Source organism: Bubalus bubalis, chromosome 3 (assembly GCF_019923935.1).
Source record: "Bubalus bubalis isolate 160015118507 breed Murrah chromosome 3, NDDB_SH_1, whole genome shotgun sequence".
In the NCBI taxonomy this organism is placed as follows: domain Eukaryota; kingdom Metazoa; phylum Chordata; class Mammalia; order Artiodactyla; family Bovidae; genus Bubalus; species Bubalus bubalis.
Genome location: NC_059159.1, coordinates 151,868,758 through 151,888,203, shown reverse-complemented (window position 1 = coordinate 151,888,203; position 19,446 = coordinate 151,868,758). Strand labels below are relative to the sequence as shown.

At 38.1% G+C, this 19,446-nt stretch overlaps 1 protein-coding gene across 2 annotated transcripts in view; it reads right to left on the bottom strand.

Annotated features, from left to right (window-relative positions):
• TMEFF1 (transmembrane protein with EGF like and two follistatin like domains 1) overlaps nt 1-19,446 on the bottom strand; it is a 101,288-nt gene that overhangs the window by 23,779 nt on the left and 58,063 nt on the right. For both annotated transcript variants that reach the window (XM_025282140.3, XM_025282139.3), the window contains exons 6-7: nt 7,304-7,452; nt 5,457-5,522 (exon numbers count right to left, since the gene is read on the bottom strand). In XM_025282140.3, coding sequence (XP_025137925.2) covers nt 5,457-5,522; nt 7,304-7,452 — 215 coding nt within the window. The remainder of the gene's footprint in view (nt 1-5,456; nt 5,523-7,303; nt 7,453-19,446) is intronic.

Genomic DNA, 19,446 nt, shown 5'->3' with positions numbered 1-19,446 from the left:
CTTCAGAGCACAAGCTCTTAACCATCACAAGACTTCACCAAGCTACCCTGGGAGGCAGGTGGGGAACAGACAAAAGCGGAATGTTCAAGCACTTGCTCTCCAGGCCACGTAAATTAGATAACTTCAAAATGGAAAGATTAAAAGGCTTTACAGACGTAATGAAGCACAGTCTCAGAAACCACGGCAGAGATGTAGCCTTGCACAGCAAGAACTGGGCACGGCCCCGTACAAACAATGCCTTCAGGCAAGTGGTGACAGGCTCCATGAATAACAGCTGCAACTGCAAGTCTCTGAACAATGTGTGCATGTGTGTGCACGAGCACATGCACAATATAAAAAGCTCAGACACCCAGCAGTGCCTTCCACCCTACAGAGGCATTCAGAAACCAATCTGCCACCAGCGGCAGTGTTTTCAAATACAAAGGAGAGTATGGTTCTAAGTGACGATGTGGTAAGACTCCAGATGGCTTATCTGCAAAGGCAAGTTTCACTGACTCTGTCTTGGTCCATCCATGTTCCACCCAAATAAAGCACCAGGAATTGCTGTTAACAACCAGGACATGCGCCTAGAAGAGGCTCCTGAAGCCACAACATCAATACTGCATTAGTAACTCGAGGGCTCTTTATTTTCACAGAGCCAATATACTGAATCCAAAAATTCAATATACTCTTTCCTGCTTCCCCTATACCAACCTTCACTCCAAGCTTCATCACTAACACATCCTTCTTTAACCCAAGTCTCCTCAGACCCCAACAGAGAACCATTTACCTAGGCAGAAACTCTCGTCTACTCCCCAACACCCCCTACCCTCTCATGTCTAGGGAGTAGATATGACCAATCCTAACCCGGCTTCTTTCTTTCCTAGTCTTTCCACTCTGCCCAGTGAAACACCTTTTCTAATGCACGTAAACTCATCCACCTCCTCAGTGGTTCCCTTAGGAAGCACTCCTTTCATCTCCCTGATGGAACAAAATCACATTACTCCTACACCCCTTCCCCCCCGTCCCTTCCCCTGCTGTGCTCACCACCTGTCACCTCTAGATCAGCATCCCACTCTCATCTCTCAACGACCTTCCTCCCCGTAGGGTTCTGTGCCACCCACCTACACAGCCTTCTCACCATCTTCACTGTGATTCTCCTCCACACTCCACAACATAGGCTCTCCCCCTCCTTCAGTGACTGCAGCAACTGACTCAGGCTTACCTTTTGATAAGGCAAATTTATCAAGACCATTTTTAAAAGGGCATATCAAATGAGCTGTATTAAAATATATAAACATTAATCACCAAATAATGGAACCAACAATATTGATATCTTGGTGTGTCTGGTATCCTTGATCAGCAGGAGGAGAGGCTGAGAGGATGAACTCGAAGGTGGGGTAAGGATTGGGGTGAGGTGATGCTCAGGAATGGAGTGAGAATGTGCTGGCAATTAAAAGGTGTTACAGTGGATTTCAGGCTGTATGAAAATATTCTTGGATAAAAATGGCCACATTAAAATGTCATTTGCCACAAAGGAACTTTCTGGGTAGATGGAAATGTTACAAAGACTGTGATAAGGTGTAGAACAGATGGGGTCTATCCATTTGTCAAAACTGACAGCTAACATTTGTGCATTTCCATGTATGTAAATTACAGTTCAAAAAAATCTGTAAAATAAGAATAATGATAATCCACCAGGTAAAGGTATACAGACAAAACAAGGATGACAGAATGCTGTTCACTGTTGATAGTGGTTGAGTATATAAGGGTTCATTATACTATCCTGTTCGTTCGTGTTTAAAAAAAAAAAAAAAATTTTCTACAACCAAGTTTTTAAAATGTCACATACCCAGCTCCCACACACCTGGTGTGTGTGTGTGTGTGTGCGCATGCAAGCACACACATGCACACTTAGTCACTCAGTCATGTCTGACTCTTTGCTACCCCATGGACTGCAGCCCGCCAGGCTCCCCTGTCCATGGGGATTCTCCAGACAAGAATACTGCAGTGGGTTGCCATGCCCTCCTCCAGGGGATCTTGCTAACCCAGGAATCAAACCCAGGTCTCCCACATTGCAGATGGACTCTATACCACCAGGGAAGCTGAAGACTGGAGTAGGTAGCCTATCCCTTCTCCAGGGGATCTTCCCAATCCAGGAATTGAACTAGGATCTGATGCATTGCAGGTGGACGCTTTACCAGCTAAGCTACTAGGGAAGCCCATACACCTCATGCTCAGCCACTATATCCTTTATGACTTACATCTACAACAAAGCTTCCTACACTGCAATTTCAACATTTACCACAGGTTTTCCAATAGCCTGAGAAAAGCATTAACTCACCACCATGCTGGACATTCAAATGCTCCATCTTGAAAGCACACTTTTCCAAGAGTTCAACTTTACATTTCTGACATCTTCAAATTTGAGGCTTGTCCTCTAATTCTTTTATGCAGCATTTTAAACTAGCAGTCAGTCTTTCTATTTCAACTTCTGTGCCACTGTACTCTTCATGATGTTTTTCCTCTGGATCTTCTTTCTGCTTCATCCTAACCTCCTCTCCTTTAAAAATAAGAGTGCTGTCCAACAGAATTTTCTGCAGCTCTTGATATGTTCTATATCTGTGCTGTCCAATATGGTAACCATGGGTCACATGGGACTACCGAGGATTTAAAATACGGCTAGTATAACTGAGAAACAAAAACCTATAATTTTATTTCATTTTATCCAATTTAAATTTAAATAGCCACATGTAGCCAGTGGCTACTCTACTAGACAATGCAGCTCTATAATCTCTCTCACTCATTCTCATCACTTCAGTTACCACCTAGAGATCCAAGGACTAACTCGTAAATTTATGCTAAAAAACAAAGTCATCCAGGTGAGTTCCACAAGCAACTCAAACCCCAAAGTAAAATTAATCATCTCCACCATCAACTCCTTTCTTACTTGCCCCAAACACCTTTCCCTTCCCAATATTCTTAGTTCAATAAACAGAATCCATCATCTAAGTCATCCTAGTTTTAATTCTTTTATTCTCCATATCTTAAGTAGGAATCTATTCCTTTTGAGCCTAATTAACTGATCTCTCTGCCTCTAGCCCAAAGTACATAATAAGCACAAGTCCTGCCTGGTATAATGCATTCAGCTGGTTAGTACTGTAGCCTTTCCTTTTCAAATATATTATGATTTCCCCACTGCCTACAAATGAAGTTTAAATGCCCTAGGATAACAGAGCATTCAAGATTGTACACATGGGAATTCTCTGGCAGTCTAGTGGTAAAGACTCAGACAAAAAAAAAAAAAAGGACTATATACAATCTGGCCCCAAGCTACCTTTCCATACTTGCCTTCCATTTCTGCCTTTTAAACCCCTTCTCTCCAGCCAAAATGGATTCCTCATCGTTCTCCAATACATTCTATCACAATGTTTGCATTTACACTTCTGCTGATGCTCTTCTATCCTCCTTAAATATCCTTTGACCTCTTCAAATCCTAACCACCCTTCAAGGTTCAGCTCAAATAAGATCTCTTGTTTCTTAGATCTTCACCATTCTCCCCACTCTCCTACATGCATGCTCAGTCATGTCCAACTCTTTCCAACTCCATGGACTATAGCCTGTCAGGCTCCTCTGTCCATGGAATTTTCCAGGCAAGAATACTGGAATGGGTTGCTATTTCCTACTCAAGAGGATCTTCTTGACCCAGGGATCAAACCTGCACCTCCACCTCCACCTGCGTCACCAGTCCCCACCAAATAGTAATTTCTTTTTTTCTGAGTTCTCATCCTAACTTTTTCAAAGCACTACATTTATGACAATAACCAACTTTCACTTTGTTAGAAGTAGGTTATGTTCATTTCTTATTGTGTCACAAGTTCTTTAAAGATGAATGTCATGTATTACATATCTTTCTATCCACCAACAGTTTCTAGTAAAACAACCAGTATAAAATTGGCACTTAATAAATTACATCTACTGATTATGATAATTTCATTTGCATTATAGACAAATTCTTATGTGGAAATGTTCAGTATCTCAAAAATGGCTTAGGCACTGAATTATCCCTGTAAAATTATTGAAGACAGACAAGTACTTTGGGTATACACAATTCCCCAAACTGCCCTAAGCAGGAGCTTCTACCTACCTAAAAAAGAACTTCCCTATTCTGGTCATGTACTATCAGTATAAAGAATAAAACTAGCATTGATCTATTATATCTCCTATGGGAATACAAAGATTTCCTATTTTAAACACAGCACTTTGTATCAACAGAGGAAACTGATATTTCAGGGGCTCATGGGATATAACTGATTCAGGTTTAATATGATTTAAGTGACAGAAATACAAATTATTCAATGATAATAACAGCTACCACTTCTTACACACTTACGAGTATGTCAGATACTATTCAAAGCACTTGACATGCATTATCTCATTTAACCTTTATGACACTCTAAGAGATATGGCCTGTTATTTTCATTTTATGTATTTTTTAGAAATTAGGCCTAAAAGGTAGATCACACATCTTTTTAAAAAACTGCCCATTAGTATAACCAAACAAATAGCATAGAAGATACATGTAAAAGCAAATATACAGAAACCCTGGTCTAGGATCCTAAGATCAGGACCTGCTTCGGTTCACTAACTATAACCTCAATGAGCCTCAATATTTTCACTGGTCCTTATCCCTCAGAGTAGTTGCAAAAACCAAATGAAATAATGAATATGAAAATGAGAAATGAAAGCACACTGGACTTGCAGTCAAGGGAACTAGAATCCAATCTCTGATCTGACCTTAAAATAAAAGTCTTTGTACAAATAAATCCTATAGTTTCTTTGAGCTATATCCATTCTTCTGACAAGCATGGAGCCCCTAGGTAAGTGCCAGACGTTCTGCTAAGTGTTAGGAATCCCAAAGTGAACATGGCAGAATTCAGTCTGGAGAGGGATGCAGATGAGTAGAACCGACAATCACACTTAGAGCAGGTTAAGGGCTTGGTCATCAGAGTATGTAAGAGAGGCATGCAATCTAGGTTTAAGAGTCAAGGGATAGTTCCCAAACAGAAATAACTTCTAAGGTGACCGAAAGGATGACTCCTAGGCAAAGAAGAGTTCCAGGCAAAGGGAACTAGGTTCAAAGACCCATGCACAGAGGTTAAGTATTAACAGTAGATTCTAGACAGGCAAAGAGGATTTTAAAAGCAAAGATGAGAGATCTTTCTATATAATTTCTTACAAAAGCATGTGAATCTAAATTCTCACAATAAAAATTTCAATTAAAAAAACACAGATGTGAGAGTACTCTGTAAACTGAGAAGCACTCAGTCAATATTATTACTAAAATTTAACTGCATAATGTATATTGCCATAGAGCAAAGCTGGAAAGGTCATTATAATGGAACGAGAACTACTAAGGACAGCTAGTGACCATATTTCAACACATGGCCAAAATTTAGGAAATTGTTATTCAGTACCTTTCACATCTGGTCGATACTGTAGTCCATCATCCTTCTTTCCCAACAAACTAGTGTCATCTGTGTCTGTAAGAGAAAATGATTTGAAAATTAAGATACATATGATGTTTAAGTCATACCATGAAAGTCCTAAATATTCCAAATGCTTCAGGTCCTTTCCAATTCTCTGTCCATTTTTCCTGCTCTACCACTCACTTGATCTATTGTAACACTTCTATCTCAGGCCTTAGATATAAATGCGTACTGCATGATGAACAGTCTAACTTCACTGAAACTTCAGCTAAAATATCATCTCATCATCTCCTTAAGAAGTCTTCCCTGTGAAACTGAAATCACATAGACCTTGAAGAGAAAGGATTAGCCGGTTCTCCAAGGGACAATGGTTTCAAGATTTACCTTCTCACACCACTGTTTCCTTGGAAAAGTATCAGATTAATATAAATGTGGAATATCAACTGTGTTATCAGACAAAATTTATTATAAACATGACCCCTCCTGGTGAATTATGTTAGGACAGGAAGAATACATGGACCATAAACACCTGCTGGGAAGCATAAGCTTCGGTTTCCCAGTGCACAGTGGGGGCAAGGGAAGGCACAGTCAGGTGTAAATGGGGACAAAGATAAACCTCTCCACAGGATTCTAAAAGCATGAATTTCAATTAACAAAATCCTCAAGCTTGACCAACTCTTCTGAATTTGAAATTCCAGGTAGTACCATTCAACCACAAACCAGTTCCTCAGAAAAGATATGCTTTCTCAATACACTTTAACCTACGCTACAAATGCCACCCCAAGAAAGAAAAGCAAACCACACTAGTAGTTCCATATACAAGGGGTCTCTGTCAGTAAACAGTTTCCTCTGCCATGCACACACCTGACTCTCACCTAGATATCCTCTGAATAGTTTCTTGGGCATTCTTCAGTAGCTTAGACCACAGACATTTCAATCAGTTGTTCAGTATTTCACAAATAGCTTGTTATCAGTATAAACCAGCAAACTCTGGCTTGCAGCTTTTTCCCCTTAGCTATGTTCTCTGTAAGCTCATGAAAACACAGGCCTTTAATAAATGCAAAAAAAGGCAGGGGGGCGGGGGGCTGGCCAGAAGAGAGGGCAGTTAGACCTAGTAGCAGGAAAGGTGCATAACCCTAGGCCATCGGGAAGTGTCTGGACCTTGTTTGCTACTGGGAAATCATACATTATGCTAGCCTATATGTGTCTTACTAGGAAAAAAATATTGAAAACCTTTGCCTCTGTGACCAGGTACTTCTAGCAGGAATAGAAGACAAAAACTTATTCTTAGTTGGTATCATGGTTCCTAAACTACAGCAAAAATCAAGAAGGGGGAAATAATTTTAAACTGAAAGTAATAATTTTTCCCTACATTCTATAACTTCACACCAAAATCTCTAACAGTATAAAATATGTAGGGGCAAAAACTAGAGAAAACATGAAAATAAAGTAAACTATAATGCTCTAGAAAAAAAGATGAAAAAATGGTAATAGTTACAGTTTTACTATAATTAAAATAAGCTCATTTCTAAACAACTATAATCGTTACATATTTGAGACAATTTTTAAGAAGTATAAATATAGCTATAAGTTCACGTTACGATCAGCTTAGTAACTAAATAAACAATCAAGAAGCACTGTTTGTGTCTTAAGACAGTAAAAGCAAATTTTTAAAAAGCTAAGTTAGTAACAGAACAAAGAAGTTCTAAAATACATAGTAATAAAAAATAATGCATCAAAGATTTTTCATTCTACAAATTCAGAACACTACCAAAATATAAAAATAAGACTGTAGACATGTGATATTAAAGACAGACCTCTAGAATGAATTTTACCTGTGCAATGACCAAGATGCCTTATATCAATTTGTTCTTGTTTTATACAAGATGCTTCTCGAACAAAACAGGGATTGTTATAGGAACTCCCATCAGAAGCACACACAGGATTAAAACTGTATCCACTGCAATCTATATTACATACACACCTGTTGGAAAAAACAAAAACTATTTATGTTTTACAACAAAAGTATTTCACAATGCTTTAACAGCAAAACTGAGCAATTTTTTTTTAACTTGTTAACATTTTTATTGAAGTACAGTTGATTTACAAGATTATATTAGTTTCAGGTGTACAATGCAGTGATTTAATACTTTTATTACACTTCATTTCAAGTTATTATATAATATTGGCTATATTCTCTGTGCTGTATAATATATCCTTGCAGCTTATTTATTTTATATAGTAGTTTGTAAGGAATTCTTTTTTTCTGCTTTCTGTAACAGAAGTCAATACATTATTTTAAGTCACTGATAAAAGTTTAAGCAAAGTGAATGCTCAGCCAACAATTTCTTTCAGGTGAGAATCCAGAGATAATTTCATCCAGATTATTACTAATGGAGTCATTTCTTTAGAATTTTCATATCTAGAGATAATAATCAAGATATCAAATGTCAATAATATTAGTTAAAAAGCAACATGGTATAGCAGAAAGGACACAGAATTATGAGTCAAAAGTCATGAATCTAAATTTTAGTCCAACAAATAACCAGATTTGTGTCCATATTCTCCCTTAAGTCTGTTTACTGATCCATAAAACAGAAGTAGTAATAATACACCTAACCTTACCAAATAATGGGGAAGATTAAAAAATAGATATAAAACATGTAAAATAGAAGTCCTTCAAAAGTGTTTCTGAGTTACACATCCACTTGTATAACTGAGTGTCCACTGAAGACTCACTGCCTTCTAAGAAGGCCAAGAAAGTACAAGGCATGGTCACTCCTCTCAAGGACAGTAAAATCTAACAGGAAATATGAAACTGAAAACCATAGAGATTCTGTTTTCCAGCAATATGGTGGACTCGGAACCTGTACTAATCCTTCTAATGAAAATAACAAATATTTTAAAACATTCTCAAATGCACCTGTAAGATGTCAAGAAACAAGGAATATTCAAGACAAAAGTTAAATGAAGACAAGAATAGAAAAAGATCAATTAAGTTTGCCAAAGCTGATTTTCACCTTGAAGGCATTTGCCAAACTAGGTAAATTCAATCATCTACTTTTTGACTTTGCAGGCCTCTGAGAACAGAAGACAAAGAATACTGACCTACCTAAGGTGGAGAATCTGAAGACCCTGGAAAAAAGGCATGAGGGCAGAGGAGAAAAGAGTTGCCATATTCCAAGCCGACTGTTTAAAGGGGAAAAAAAAATCTTTCCCTGAGCCGCAGTACTGAAAAGAGGGTAAAAAACATCTCCCTGAGAACTACAAGGCAGTCCCCACATGAGTAATTACAACTTAAAATACTACTTGGATGATCTGAAAAAAAATCAAGCCCAGAATTTAAGAGTCAATGACTGGAATGGGCCCTAAGCAACTAACAAAAGTAAAAGCAATCCTCTCTGGAGGAACCCAACTTTATTATCCTAGACCTCAAATATTTTCCAAGATACAGTCCTGAGAAGAACAAGTAGATCACACACACGCTCGCTCACTCCCACACCCACACAGACAAGGAAATAAAACACATGGGCAGAGCAAGCTGATGTGGAAATGAACCAAAAAAAGCTTCTAATAAAGAAAGAATGTATTATAGAAATAAAAAACTCACTGGGCAGATTTAAAAGGAGATTAGATAAACGAAAGGTGAATCCATGAACTGGAAGACAGGTCAGAAGAAAATGCCCAGAGCACGGTAGAGTTGAAGAGATAGAATATATTAAAAAAAAGATTAAGAGACATGGAAGACAGTCACAACAGCTAATAAAAATCTGACTGGAGTTTCAGATGAGTTAAAAGAATAAGGCAGGAATAATATTCTCAGTTTCTCAAACTTTCTAAAACTAAGGAAATATACTAATCTAAATATCCAAGAAGCCTAATAAATTCTAAACAAGATTATTAAAAAATAATCTAGATAGTGAAATATCACCGTGGAATTTTTGTAACATGGCAACAAAATAATATTTTAAAAGCAGCCAAAAAGAAAAGACTACCTTCAAAGAATCAAGAGAGACAGGTGTCTTCAAAAGTAGTACTGAAGCCAAATTGTTTATTTATAGCCAAAAGACAGTGAAATAATACCTGCAATGTGCTGAGATAAAACAGTTTATATAAAAAGAACTATCTTTCATGATTAAATGTAAAATAAAAGTAATCTGGAAGAAGTAAAAAAATTTTTTTTCTTTTTTTTTTTTTTAAATTTTATTTTATTTTAAACTTTACATAACTGTATTAGTTTTGCCAAATATCAAAATGAATCCGCCACAGGTATACATGTGTTCCCCATCCTGAACCCTCCTCCCTCCTCCCTCCCCATTCCATCCCTCTGGGTCGTCCCAGTGCACCAGCCCCAAGCATCCAGTATCGTGCATCGAACCTGGACTGGCAACTCGTTTCATACATGATATTTTACATGTTTCAATGCCATTCTCCCAAATCTTCCCACCCTCTCCCTCTCTCACAGAGTCCATAAGACTGTTCTATACATCAGTGTCTCTTTTGCTGTCTCATACACAGGGTTATTGTTACCATCTTTCTAAATTCCATATATATGCGTTAGTATACTGTATTGGTGTTTTTCTTTCTGGCTTACTTCACTCTGTATAATAGGCTCCAGTTTCATCCACCTCATTAGAACTGATTCAAATGTATTCTTTTTAATGGCTGAGTAATACTCCATTGTGTATATGTACCACAGCTTGCTTATCCATTCATCTGCTGATGGACATCTAGGTTGCTTCCATGTCCTGGCTATTATAAACAGTGCTGCGATGAACATTGGGGTACACGTGTCTCTTTCCCTTCTGGTTTCCTCAGTGTGTATGCCCAGCAGTGGGATTGCTGGATCATAAGGCAGGTCTATTTCCAGTTTTTTAAGGAATCTCCACACTGTTCTCCATAGTGGCTGTACTAGTTTGCATTCCCGCTAACAGTGTAAGAGGGTTCCCTTTTCTCCACACCCTCTCCAGCATTTATTGCTTGTAGACTTTTGGATCACAGCCATTCTGACTGGTGTGAAATGGTACCTCATAGTGGTTTTGATTTGCATTTCTCTGATAATGAGTGATGTTGAGCATCTTTTCATGTGTTTGTTAGCCATCTGTATGTCTTCTTTGGAGAAATGTCTATTTAGTTCTTTGGCCCATTTTTTGATTGGGTCATTTATTTTTCTGGAGTTGAGCTGTAGGAGTTGCTTGTATATTCTTGAGATTAGTTGTTTGTCAGTTGCTTCATTTGCTATTATTTTCTCCCATTCTGAAGGCTGCCTTTTCACCTTGCTAATAGTTTCCTTTGTTGTGCAGAAGCTTTTAAGTTTGATTAGGTCCCTTTGTTTATTTTTGCTTTTATTTCCAATATTCTGGGAGGTGGGTCATAGAGGATACTGCTGTTATGTATTTCAGAGAGTGTTTTGCCTATGTTCTCCTCTAGGAGTTTTATAGTTTCTGGTCTTACGTTTAGATCTTTAATCCATTTTGAGTTTATTTTTGTGTATGGTGTTAGAAAGTGTTCTAGTTTCATTCTTTTAAAAGTGGTTGACCAGATTTCCCAGCACCACTTGTTAAAGAGATTGTCTTTAATCCATTGTATATTCTTGCCTCCTTTGTCAAAGATAAGGTGTCCATATGTGTGTGGATTTATCTCTGGGCTTTCTATTTTGTTCCATTGATCTATATTTCTGTCTTTGTGCCAATACCATACTGTCTTGATAACTGTGGCTTTGTAGTAGAGCCTGAAGTCAGGTAGGTTGATTCCTCCAGTTCCATTCTTCTTTCTCAAGATCGCTTTGGCTATTCGAGGTTTTTTGTATTTCCATACAAATTGTGAAATTATTTGTTCTAGCTCTGTGAAGAATGCTGTTGGTAGCTTGATAGGGATTGCATTGAACCTATAGATTGCTTTGGGTAGTATACTCATTTTCACTATATTGATTCTTCCAATCCATGAACATGGTATTATTTCTCCATCTGTTAGTGTCCTCTTTGATTTCTTTCACCAGTGTTTTATAGTTTTCTATATATAGGTCTTTAGTTTCTTTAGGTAGATATATTCCTAAGTATTTTATTCTTTCCGTTGCAATGGTGAATGGAATTGTTTCCTTAATTTCTCTTTCTGTTTTCTCATTATTAGTGTATAGGAATGCAAGGGATTTCTGTGTGTTGATTTTATATCCTGCAACTTACTATAGTCATTGATTAGTTCTAGTAATTTTCTGGTGGAGTCTTTAGGGTTTTCTATGTAGAGGATCATGTCATCTGCAAACAGTGAGAGCTTTACTTCTTCTTTTCCAATTTGGATTCCTTTTATTTCTTTTTCTGCTCTGATTGCTGTGGCCAAAACTTCCAAAACTATGTTAAATAGTAATGGTGAAAGTGGGCACCCTTGTCTTGTTCCTGACTTTAGAGGAAATGCTTTCAATTTTTCACCATTGAGGATAATGTTTGCTGTAGGTTTGTCATATATAGCTTTTATTATGTTGAGGTATGTTCCTTCTATTCCTGCTTTCTGGAGAGTTTTTATCATAAATGGATGTTGAATTTTGTCAAAGGCTTTCTCTGCATCTATTGAGATAATCATATGGCTTTTATTTTTCAATTTGTTAATGTGGTGTATTACATTGATTGATTGGTGGATATTGAAGAATCCTTGCATCCCTGGGATAAAGCCCACTTGGTCATGGTGTATGATCTTTTTAATGTGTTGTTGGATTCTGATTGCTAGAATTTTGTTAAGGATTTTTGCATCTATGTTCATCAGTGATATTGGCCTGTAGTTTTCTTTTTTGGTGGGATCTTTGTCAGGTTTTGGTATTAGGGTGATGGTGGCCTCATAGAATGAGTTTGGAAGTTTACCATCCTCTGCAATTTTCTGGAAGAGTTTGAGCAGGATAGGTGTTAGCTCTTCTCTAAATTTTTGGTAGAATTCAGCTGTGAAGCCATCTGGACCTGGGCTTTTGTTTGCTGGAAGATTTTTGATTACAGTTTCAATTTCCGTGCTTGTGATGGGTCTGTTAAGATTTTCTATTTCTTCCTGGTTGAGTTTTGGAAAGTTGTACTTTTCTAAGAATTTGTCCATTTCTTCCTCGTTGTCCATTTTATTGGCATATAATTGTTGATAGTACTCTCTTATGATCCTTTGTATTTCTGTGTTGTCTGTTGTGATCTCTCCATTTTCATTTCTAATTTTATTGATTTGATTTTTCTCCCTTTGTTTCTTGATGAGTCTGGCTAATGGTTTGTCAATTTTATTTATCCTTTCAAAAACCAGCTTTTGGCTTTGTTGATTTTTACTATGGTCTCTTTTGTTTCTTTTGCATTTATTTCTGCTCTAATTTTTAAGATTTCTTTCCTTCTACTAACCCTGGGGTTCTTCATTTCTTCCTTTTCTAGTTGCTTTAGGTGTAGAGTTAGGTTATTATTTGACTTTTTTCTTGTTTCTTGAGGTGTGCCTGTATTGCTATGAACTTTCCCCTTAGGACTGCTTTTACCGTGTCCCACAGGTTTTGGGTTGTTGTGTTTTCATTTTCATTCGTTTCTATGCAAATTTTGATTTCTTTTTTGATTTCTTCTGTGATTTGTTGGTTATTCAGCAGCGTGTTGTTCAGCCTCCATATGTTGGATTTTTTAATAGTTTTTCTCCTGTAATTGAGATCTAATCTTACTGCATTGTGGTCAGAAAAGATGCTTGGAATAATTTCTATTTTGAATTTACCAAGGCTAGCTTATGGCCCAGGATGTGATCTATCCTGGAGAAGGTTCCATGTGCGCTTGAGAAGAAGGTGAAATTCATTGTTTTGGGATGAAATGTCCTATAGATATCAATTAGGTCTAACTGGTCTATTGTATCGTTTAAAGTTGTGTTTCCTTGTTAATTTTCTGTTTAGTTGATCTATCCATAGGTGTGAGTGGGGTATTAAAGTCTCCCACTATTATTGTGTTATTGTTAATTTCTTCTTTCATACTTGTTAGCATTTGTCTTACATACTGCGGTGCTCCCGTGTTGGGTGCATATATATTTATAATTGTTATATCTTCTTCTTGGATTGATCCTTTGATCATTATGTAGTGACCATCTTTGTCTCTTTTCACAGTCTTTGTTTTAAAGTCTATTTTATCTGATATGAGTATTGCTACTCCTGCTTTCTTTTGGTCCCTATTTGCATGGAAAACCTTTTTCCAGCCCTTCACTTTCAGTCTGTATGTGTCCCCTGTTTTGAGGTGGGTCTCTTGTAGACAACATATGTAGGGGTCTTGTTTTTGTATCCATTCAGCCAGTCTTTGTCACCTGCTGTCAGTAAAGGAATTATAAAGGCAGTAGAAAAATGATCCTACAAGAAGGACCTCATATGAAAACAGAAATGACGAACAAAAGTATAAATACATAAGCAATGTTAACAAAATACTGACAATATAAAACAATGACATCAAAGCTCTATGCTAATTAAAAAAAAAAAAAACAGTAAATTAAAGTATTAACGATAGCATACAAATTGCAAGGGACTGAAATTACAGTGTTTTAAGAACAGAAATATTGATGAACTTCAGACTGTGATAAATTGAATATACATGTTAAACTTATATGCAAAATATATATAAAAATTAACTTGAACAAAGATATAGGACTTGGAAGCATATAAGAATATATGTAAAAAAGTGTTCAAATTGTTCAACAATCAAGAAAATGTAAATGAAAACCACAAGACACCATCACATTCACTAAAGAGCAAAAATTAAGAGAATACAAAGTGTTGACAAGGATGAGAACCAAAGGGAATTCTTACCTTCTGCCGGAGGGAAAACTTAGGGAAAACTTACTGATACAACCACTTTGGAAAACAAGCATTACCGGGAAAGCTAGACTTGCACATGTCCAATAATCCCACTACTGAGTGAGGCCCTTGAAAGTCTCTTACATATGTGCACCAGAAGATATGCATAAGAATGGTCACAGAGCATTATTCATGAGAACAGAAGACTGGAAACAATCCAAATGTCCATTAACATTAAAATGGACTATAAAAGGATGTGGAACAGTCAAGCAACTGAATTCAATTAGGCAGCTACGAGCATCAACACAAACAAATCTCAAAAACATAATTCTGAGCAAAAGAAGGTACTGCTGCTGCTGCTGCTGCTGCTGAGTCTCTTCAGTCGTGTCCGACTCTGTGCGACCCCATACACGGCAGCCCACCAGGCTCCGCCGTCCCTGGGATTCTCCAGGCAAGAACACTGGAGTGGGTTGCCATTTCCTTCTCCAGTGCATGGAAGTGAAAAGTGAAAGTGAAATCACTCAGTCATGTCCGACTCTTCGCAACCCCATGGACTGCAGCCCACCAGGCTCCCCCGTCCCTGGGATTCTAGAGGCCTTCAAGAGCACTGGAGGGGGGTGCCATTGCCTTCTCCAAAAGAAGGTACATATAGTATGATTCCACTTATATAAAATTCAAAAATCAAACAAAAGCCAAATAATATTGGGTTGACCAAAAAGTTCATTCGAGTTTTTCTGCAACATCTTACAGAAACTTTTTGGCCAATCCAATTTATTGTTAGGAGGGTTATCATGTGATAGAACTGTAGAGAAAAATAAAAGGAATGATTTCCCCAAAATGCAGCAGAGCAGACAGAACAAAGAAACATGCAATGGGGGAGGATCATGGGAAGCAGTTCTAAAGTACTGACAATACCCTGTATTTCCTGGCTTGGGAGGTAGGAGTCACAGTTTGCTTCATTTTTGTATGTTAAACTAAATGTATAAGTTTTCATAAGTTTTTCAATATATGCTCTGTTTCACAATTAAAAAAAAAAACTTTGAATATTTACTAACAAGTCAAAAATGGCTCTTACAATTTTTAAAGGGATGGGGACAGAGAATATGTGACAGAGACAGTATGTGGCCCTCAAAATATAAAATATTTATCATTTAGTCCTTTACAGAAAAACACTGCCAACTCCAGGTTTAAGGAATAAAAGTAGGCAAAACTGGGATGGCAATTAAATAGAAACAGTGGCCAACAAAAGAAAGAATTACAGAACAGTTTCAGGGATGAGAAAAGGCTCAGCAACAAAGGCAGAATTCCATACCAATCAAGTGAGAAGAAACAAGGGACTCAGCCGAGGCTCGTGTTCAGTCACTAAGTTGTATCTGACTCTTTGCAACCCCATGGACTGTAGCCCATTCAGGATCCTCTGTCCATGGGATTTCCCAGGCTAGAACACAGAGTGGGTTGCCACTTCCTTCTCCAGGGGATCTTCCCAACCAAGGGATCGAACACACATCTCTGCACTGCAAGTGGGTTCTTTAGCACAGAGCCACCAGGGAAGCCCAGCAGGAACTGCCTTGATCACATGCAGGAAAGGTCCACTCCACAGTGGGATGGTAACACGGCATAAAAGACCAAGAGCTGTGACAACAACCGCCCCTACTATTTTCAGTAGCACGTGAGGAAAGAAAATGAAATCCCCATCTTACGGAAAGTCCAGCTCAGTGAAACAATGAGCAGAGGAGAACAGCATCAGACCCTAGCGGCCACTAACACTATGCCTGGAGTGGTTCCTGGGGTCTGCAGGCTGGCAACGGCGGCAGAGGGCAAGAGGATGCCCAAGCACAGGAGTGCACTAGGTGGAAAGAAACTGCTTCAGCAAACATGCCGAAGTCAAGACACTTAACAACCATTCATTCTGCACCTACTGTGTGGGGACAGTCATATCTGCCTCTTTAATCGTGACAGCAAATTATGAACAGGGAAGTTGAATATGAAAGAAGTTAAAAAGCCTAAGAGCACAAACCTAATGAGTGACTGAGAGGGTGTTCTCTCCACTCATCACAGCTGCCACATAAAACAGACATCTCAGCAGGCAAAGTGACAGATGAAAGGAGTTATGCAGTTATTTTCCACATTTATATCATGAAAAATCTTTTCACTAAATTGGCCCTGCTTTTCTCTCAAACTCTCCAGGGACACCCCTGCCTCAGGGCTTCCCCTCTTCCTTTCCCTCAAACAACCACTTAGTTTAATCCCTCACCGTTTTCAAGTTTTATCTCAAATCTTGAAGGAACAGTAGAAAGTTAAATTACTAAACATCCATTTAAGAAATTAGAAAAAGAGCAATGAATAAACCCAGTGAAAACAAAAAAAAAAAGGGGAAAATATGGAGGACATGGATATTAATATTAGATTTATAGATACATCTCAGAAGAAATAGAAAACAAAATTACAACGGTGAAATACAGCTAAAAGTTGGTCCTCTGAAAAGACCTTTAGGGAATTCTTTGGTCATCCAGAGGTTAGAACTCCATGCCTTCACTGCTGAGGGCCTGAGTTCAATCTCTGATCCCACAAGCTATGTGGTGTGACCAAAAAACAAAGACAAAAAAAAAGGAAAAAGAAAGAATCAACAATTAACTTTCAAATCAACAAAGCAGGATGAGAAAAAAATGAAAAAAAAAAAAAGTATCTAAACTAAAAAAGACTACAGATTGTGATTTTAAAAATAAGAGAATTATATTGTGAACTTTATGTCTGCAAATTTGAAAAATTAAGTGAAATGAATAACAAAAAATTAACTATTAAAATCTGATCAAAAACGAAATAGAAGCTGAATGGTACAACATTCACTGAAGAAATAAAATCAGTTTTAAATATATCCTCCAAGACAGTATCAGATCCAGGTGATTTTTTTAAAAGGATTCATGAACACATTCATTCCAATCATTCAGTTCAGTTCAGTTCAGTCTCTCAGTCTATCCAACTTTTTGCAATCCCAAAAGCCCCAGCACGCCAGGCCTCCCTGTCCATCACCAACTTCCTGAGTCTACCCATACCATGTCCATCAAGTTCATGATGCCATCCAACGATCTCAACCTCTATCGTCCCCTCCTCCTCCTGCCCTCAATCTTTCTCAGCATCAGGGTCTTTTCATATGAGTCAGTTCTTCGCATCAGGTGGCCAAAGTATTGGAGTTTCAGCTTCAGCATCAGTCCTTCCAATGAACACCCAGGACTGATCTCCTTTAGAATGGACTGCTTGGATTTCCTTGCAGTCCGAAGGACTCTCAAGAGTCTTCTCCAACACCGCAGTTCAAAAGCATCAATTCTTAGGCTCTCGGCTTTCTTTATAGTCCAACTCTCACATCCATACATGACTACTGGAAAAACCAAAGGTTTGACTAGATGGACCTTTGTTGGAAAAGTAACATCTCTACTTTTTAATATGCTGTCTAGGTTGTTCATAATTTTCCTTCCAAGAAGTAAGTGTCTTTTAATTTCAAGGCTGCAATCACCATCTGCAGTGATTCTGGAGACCCCCAAAATAGTGTCAACCACTGTTTCCACTGTTTCCCCATTTATTTGCCATGAAGTGATGGGACCAGATGCCATGATCTTAGTTTTCTGAATGTTGAGTTTTAAGCCAACTTTTTCACTCTCCTCTTTCACTTTCATCAAGAAGCTCTTTAGCTCTTCTTCACTTTCTGCCATAAGGGTGGTGTCATCTGCATACTGAGGTTATTGATATTTCTCCCAGCAATCTTGATTCCAGCTTGTGCTTCCCCCAGCCCAGCACTTCTCATGATGTACTCTGCATATAAGTTAAATAAGCAGGGTGACAATATACAACGTTGACGTACTCCTTTTCCTATTTGGAACCAGCCTGTTGTTCCATGTCCAGTTCTAACTGTTGTTTCCTGACCTGCATACAGGTTTCTCAAGAGGCAGGTCAGGTGGTCTGGTATTCCCATCTCTTTCAGAATTTTCCATAGTTTATTGTGATCCACACAGTCAAAGGCTTTAGCATAGTCAAAAAAGCAGAAATAGATGTTTCTACGGAACTCTCTTGCTTTATCAATGATTCAGCAGATGTTGGCAATTTAATCTCTGGTTCCTCTGCCTTTTCTAAAATCAGCTTGAACATCTGGAAGTTCACGGTTCATGTATTGCTGAAGTCTGACTTAGAGAATTTTAAGCAATACTTTACTGGCGTGTAAGATGAGTGCAATTATACAGTAGTTTGAGCATTCTTTGGCATTGTCTTTCTTTGGGATTGGAATGAAACTGAACTTTTCCAGTCCTGTGGCCACTGCTGAGTTTTCCAAATTTGCTGGTATATTGAGTGCAGCACTTTCACAGCATCATCTTCCAGGATTTGAAATAGCTCAACTGGAATTCTATCACCTCCACTAGCTTTGTTCATAGTGATGCTTCCCAAGGCCCACTTGACTTCACATCCAGGATGTCTGGCTCTAGGTGAATGATCACACCATCGTGATTATCTGGGTCATGAAGATATTTTTTGTATAGTTCTGTGTATTCTTGCCACCTCTTCTTAATATCTTCTGCTTCTGTTAGGTCCATACCATTTCTGTCCTTTATCGAACCCATCTTTGCATGAAATGTTCCCTTGGTACCTCTAATTTTCTTGAAGAGATCTCTAGTCTTTCCCAGTCTATTGTTTTCCTCTATTTTTTTGCACTGATCGTTGAGGAAGGCTTTCTTATCTCTCCTTGCTATTCTTTGAAACTCTGCATTCAAATGGGTGTATCTTTTCTTTTCTCCTTTGCTTTTCACTTCTCTTCTTTTCCCAGCTATTTGTAAGGCCTCCTCAGACAGCCATTTTGCTTTTTTGCATTTCTTTTTCTTGGGGATGGTCTTGATTCCTATCTCCTATAAAATGTCATGAACCTCCATCCATAGTTCATCAGGCACTCTGTCTATCAGATCTAGTCTCTTAAATCTATTTCTCACTTCCACTGTATAGTCATAAGGGATCTGATTTAGGTCACACCTGAATGGTCTAGTGGTTTTCTCCACTTTCTTCAATTTCAGTCTGAATTTGGCAATAAGGAGTTCATAATCCGAGCCACAGTCAGCTCCCAGTCTTGTTTTGCTGACTGTATAGAGCTTCTCCATCTCTGGCTGCAAAGAATATAATCAATCTGATTTTGGTGTTGACCATCTGTGATGTCCATGTGTAGAGTCTTCTCTT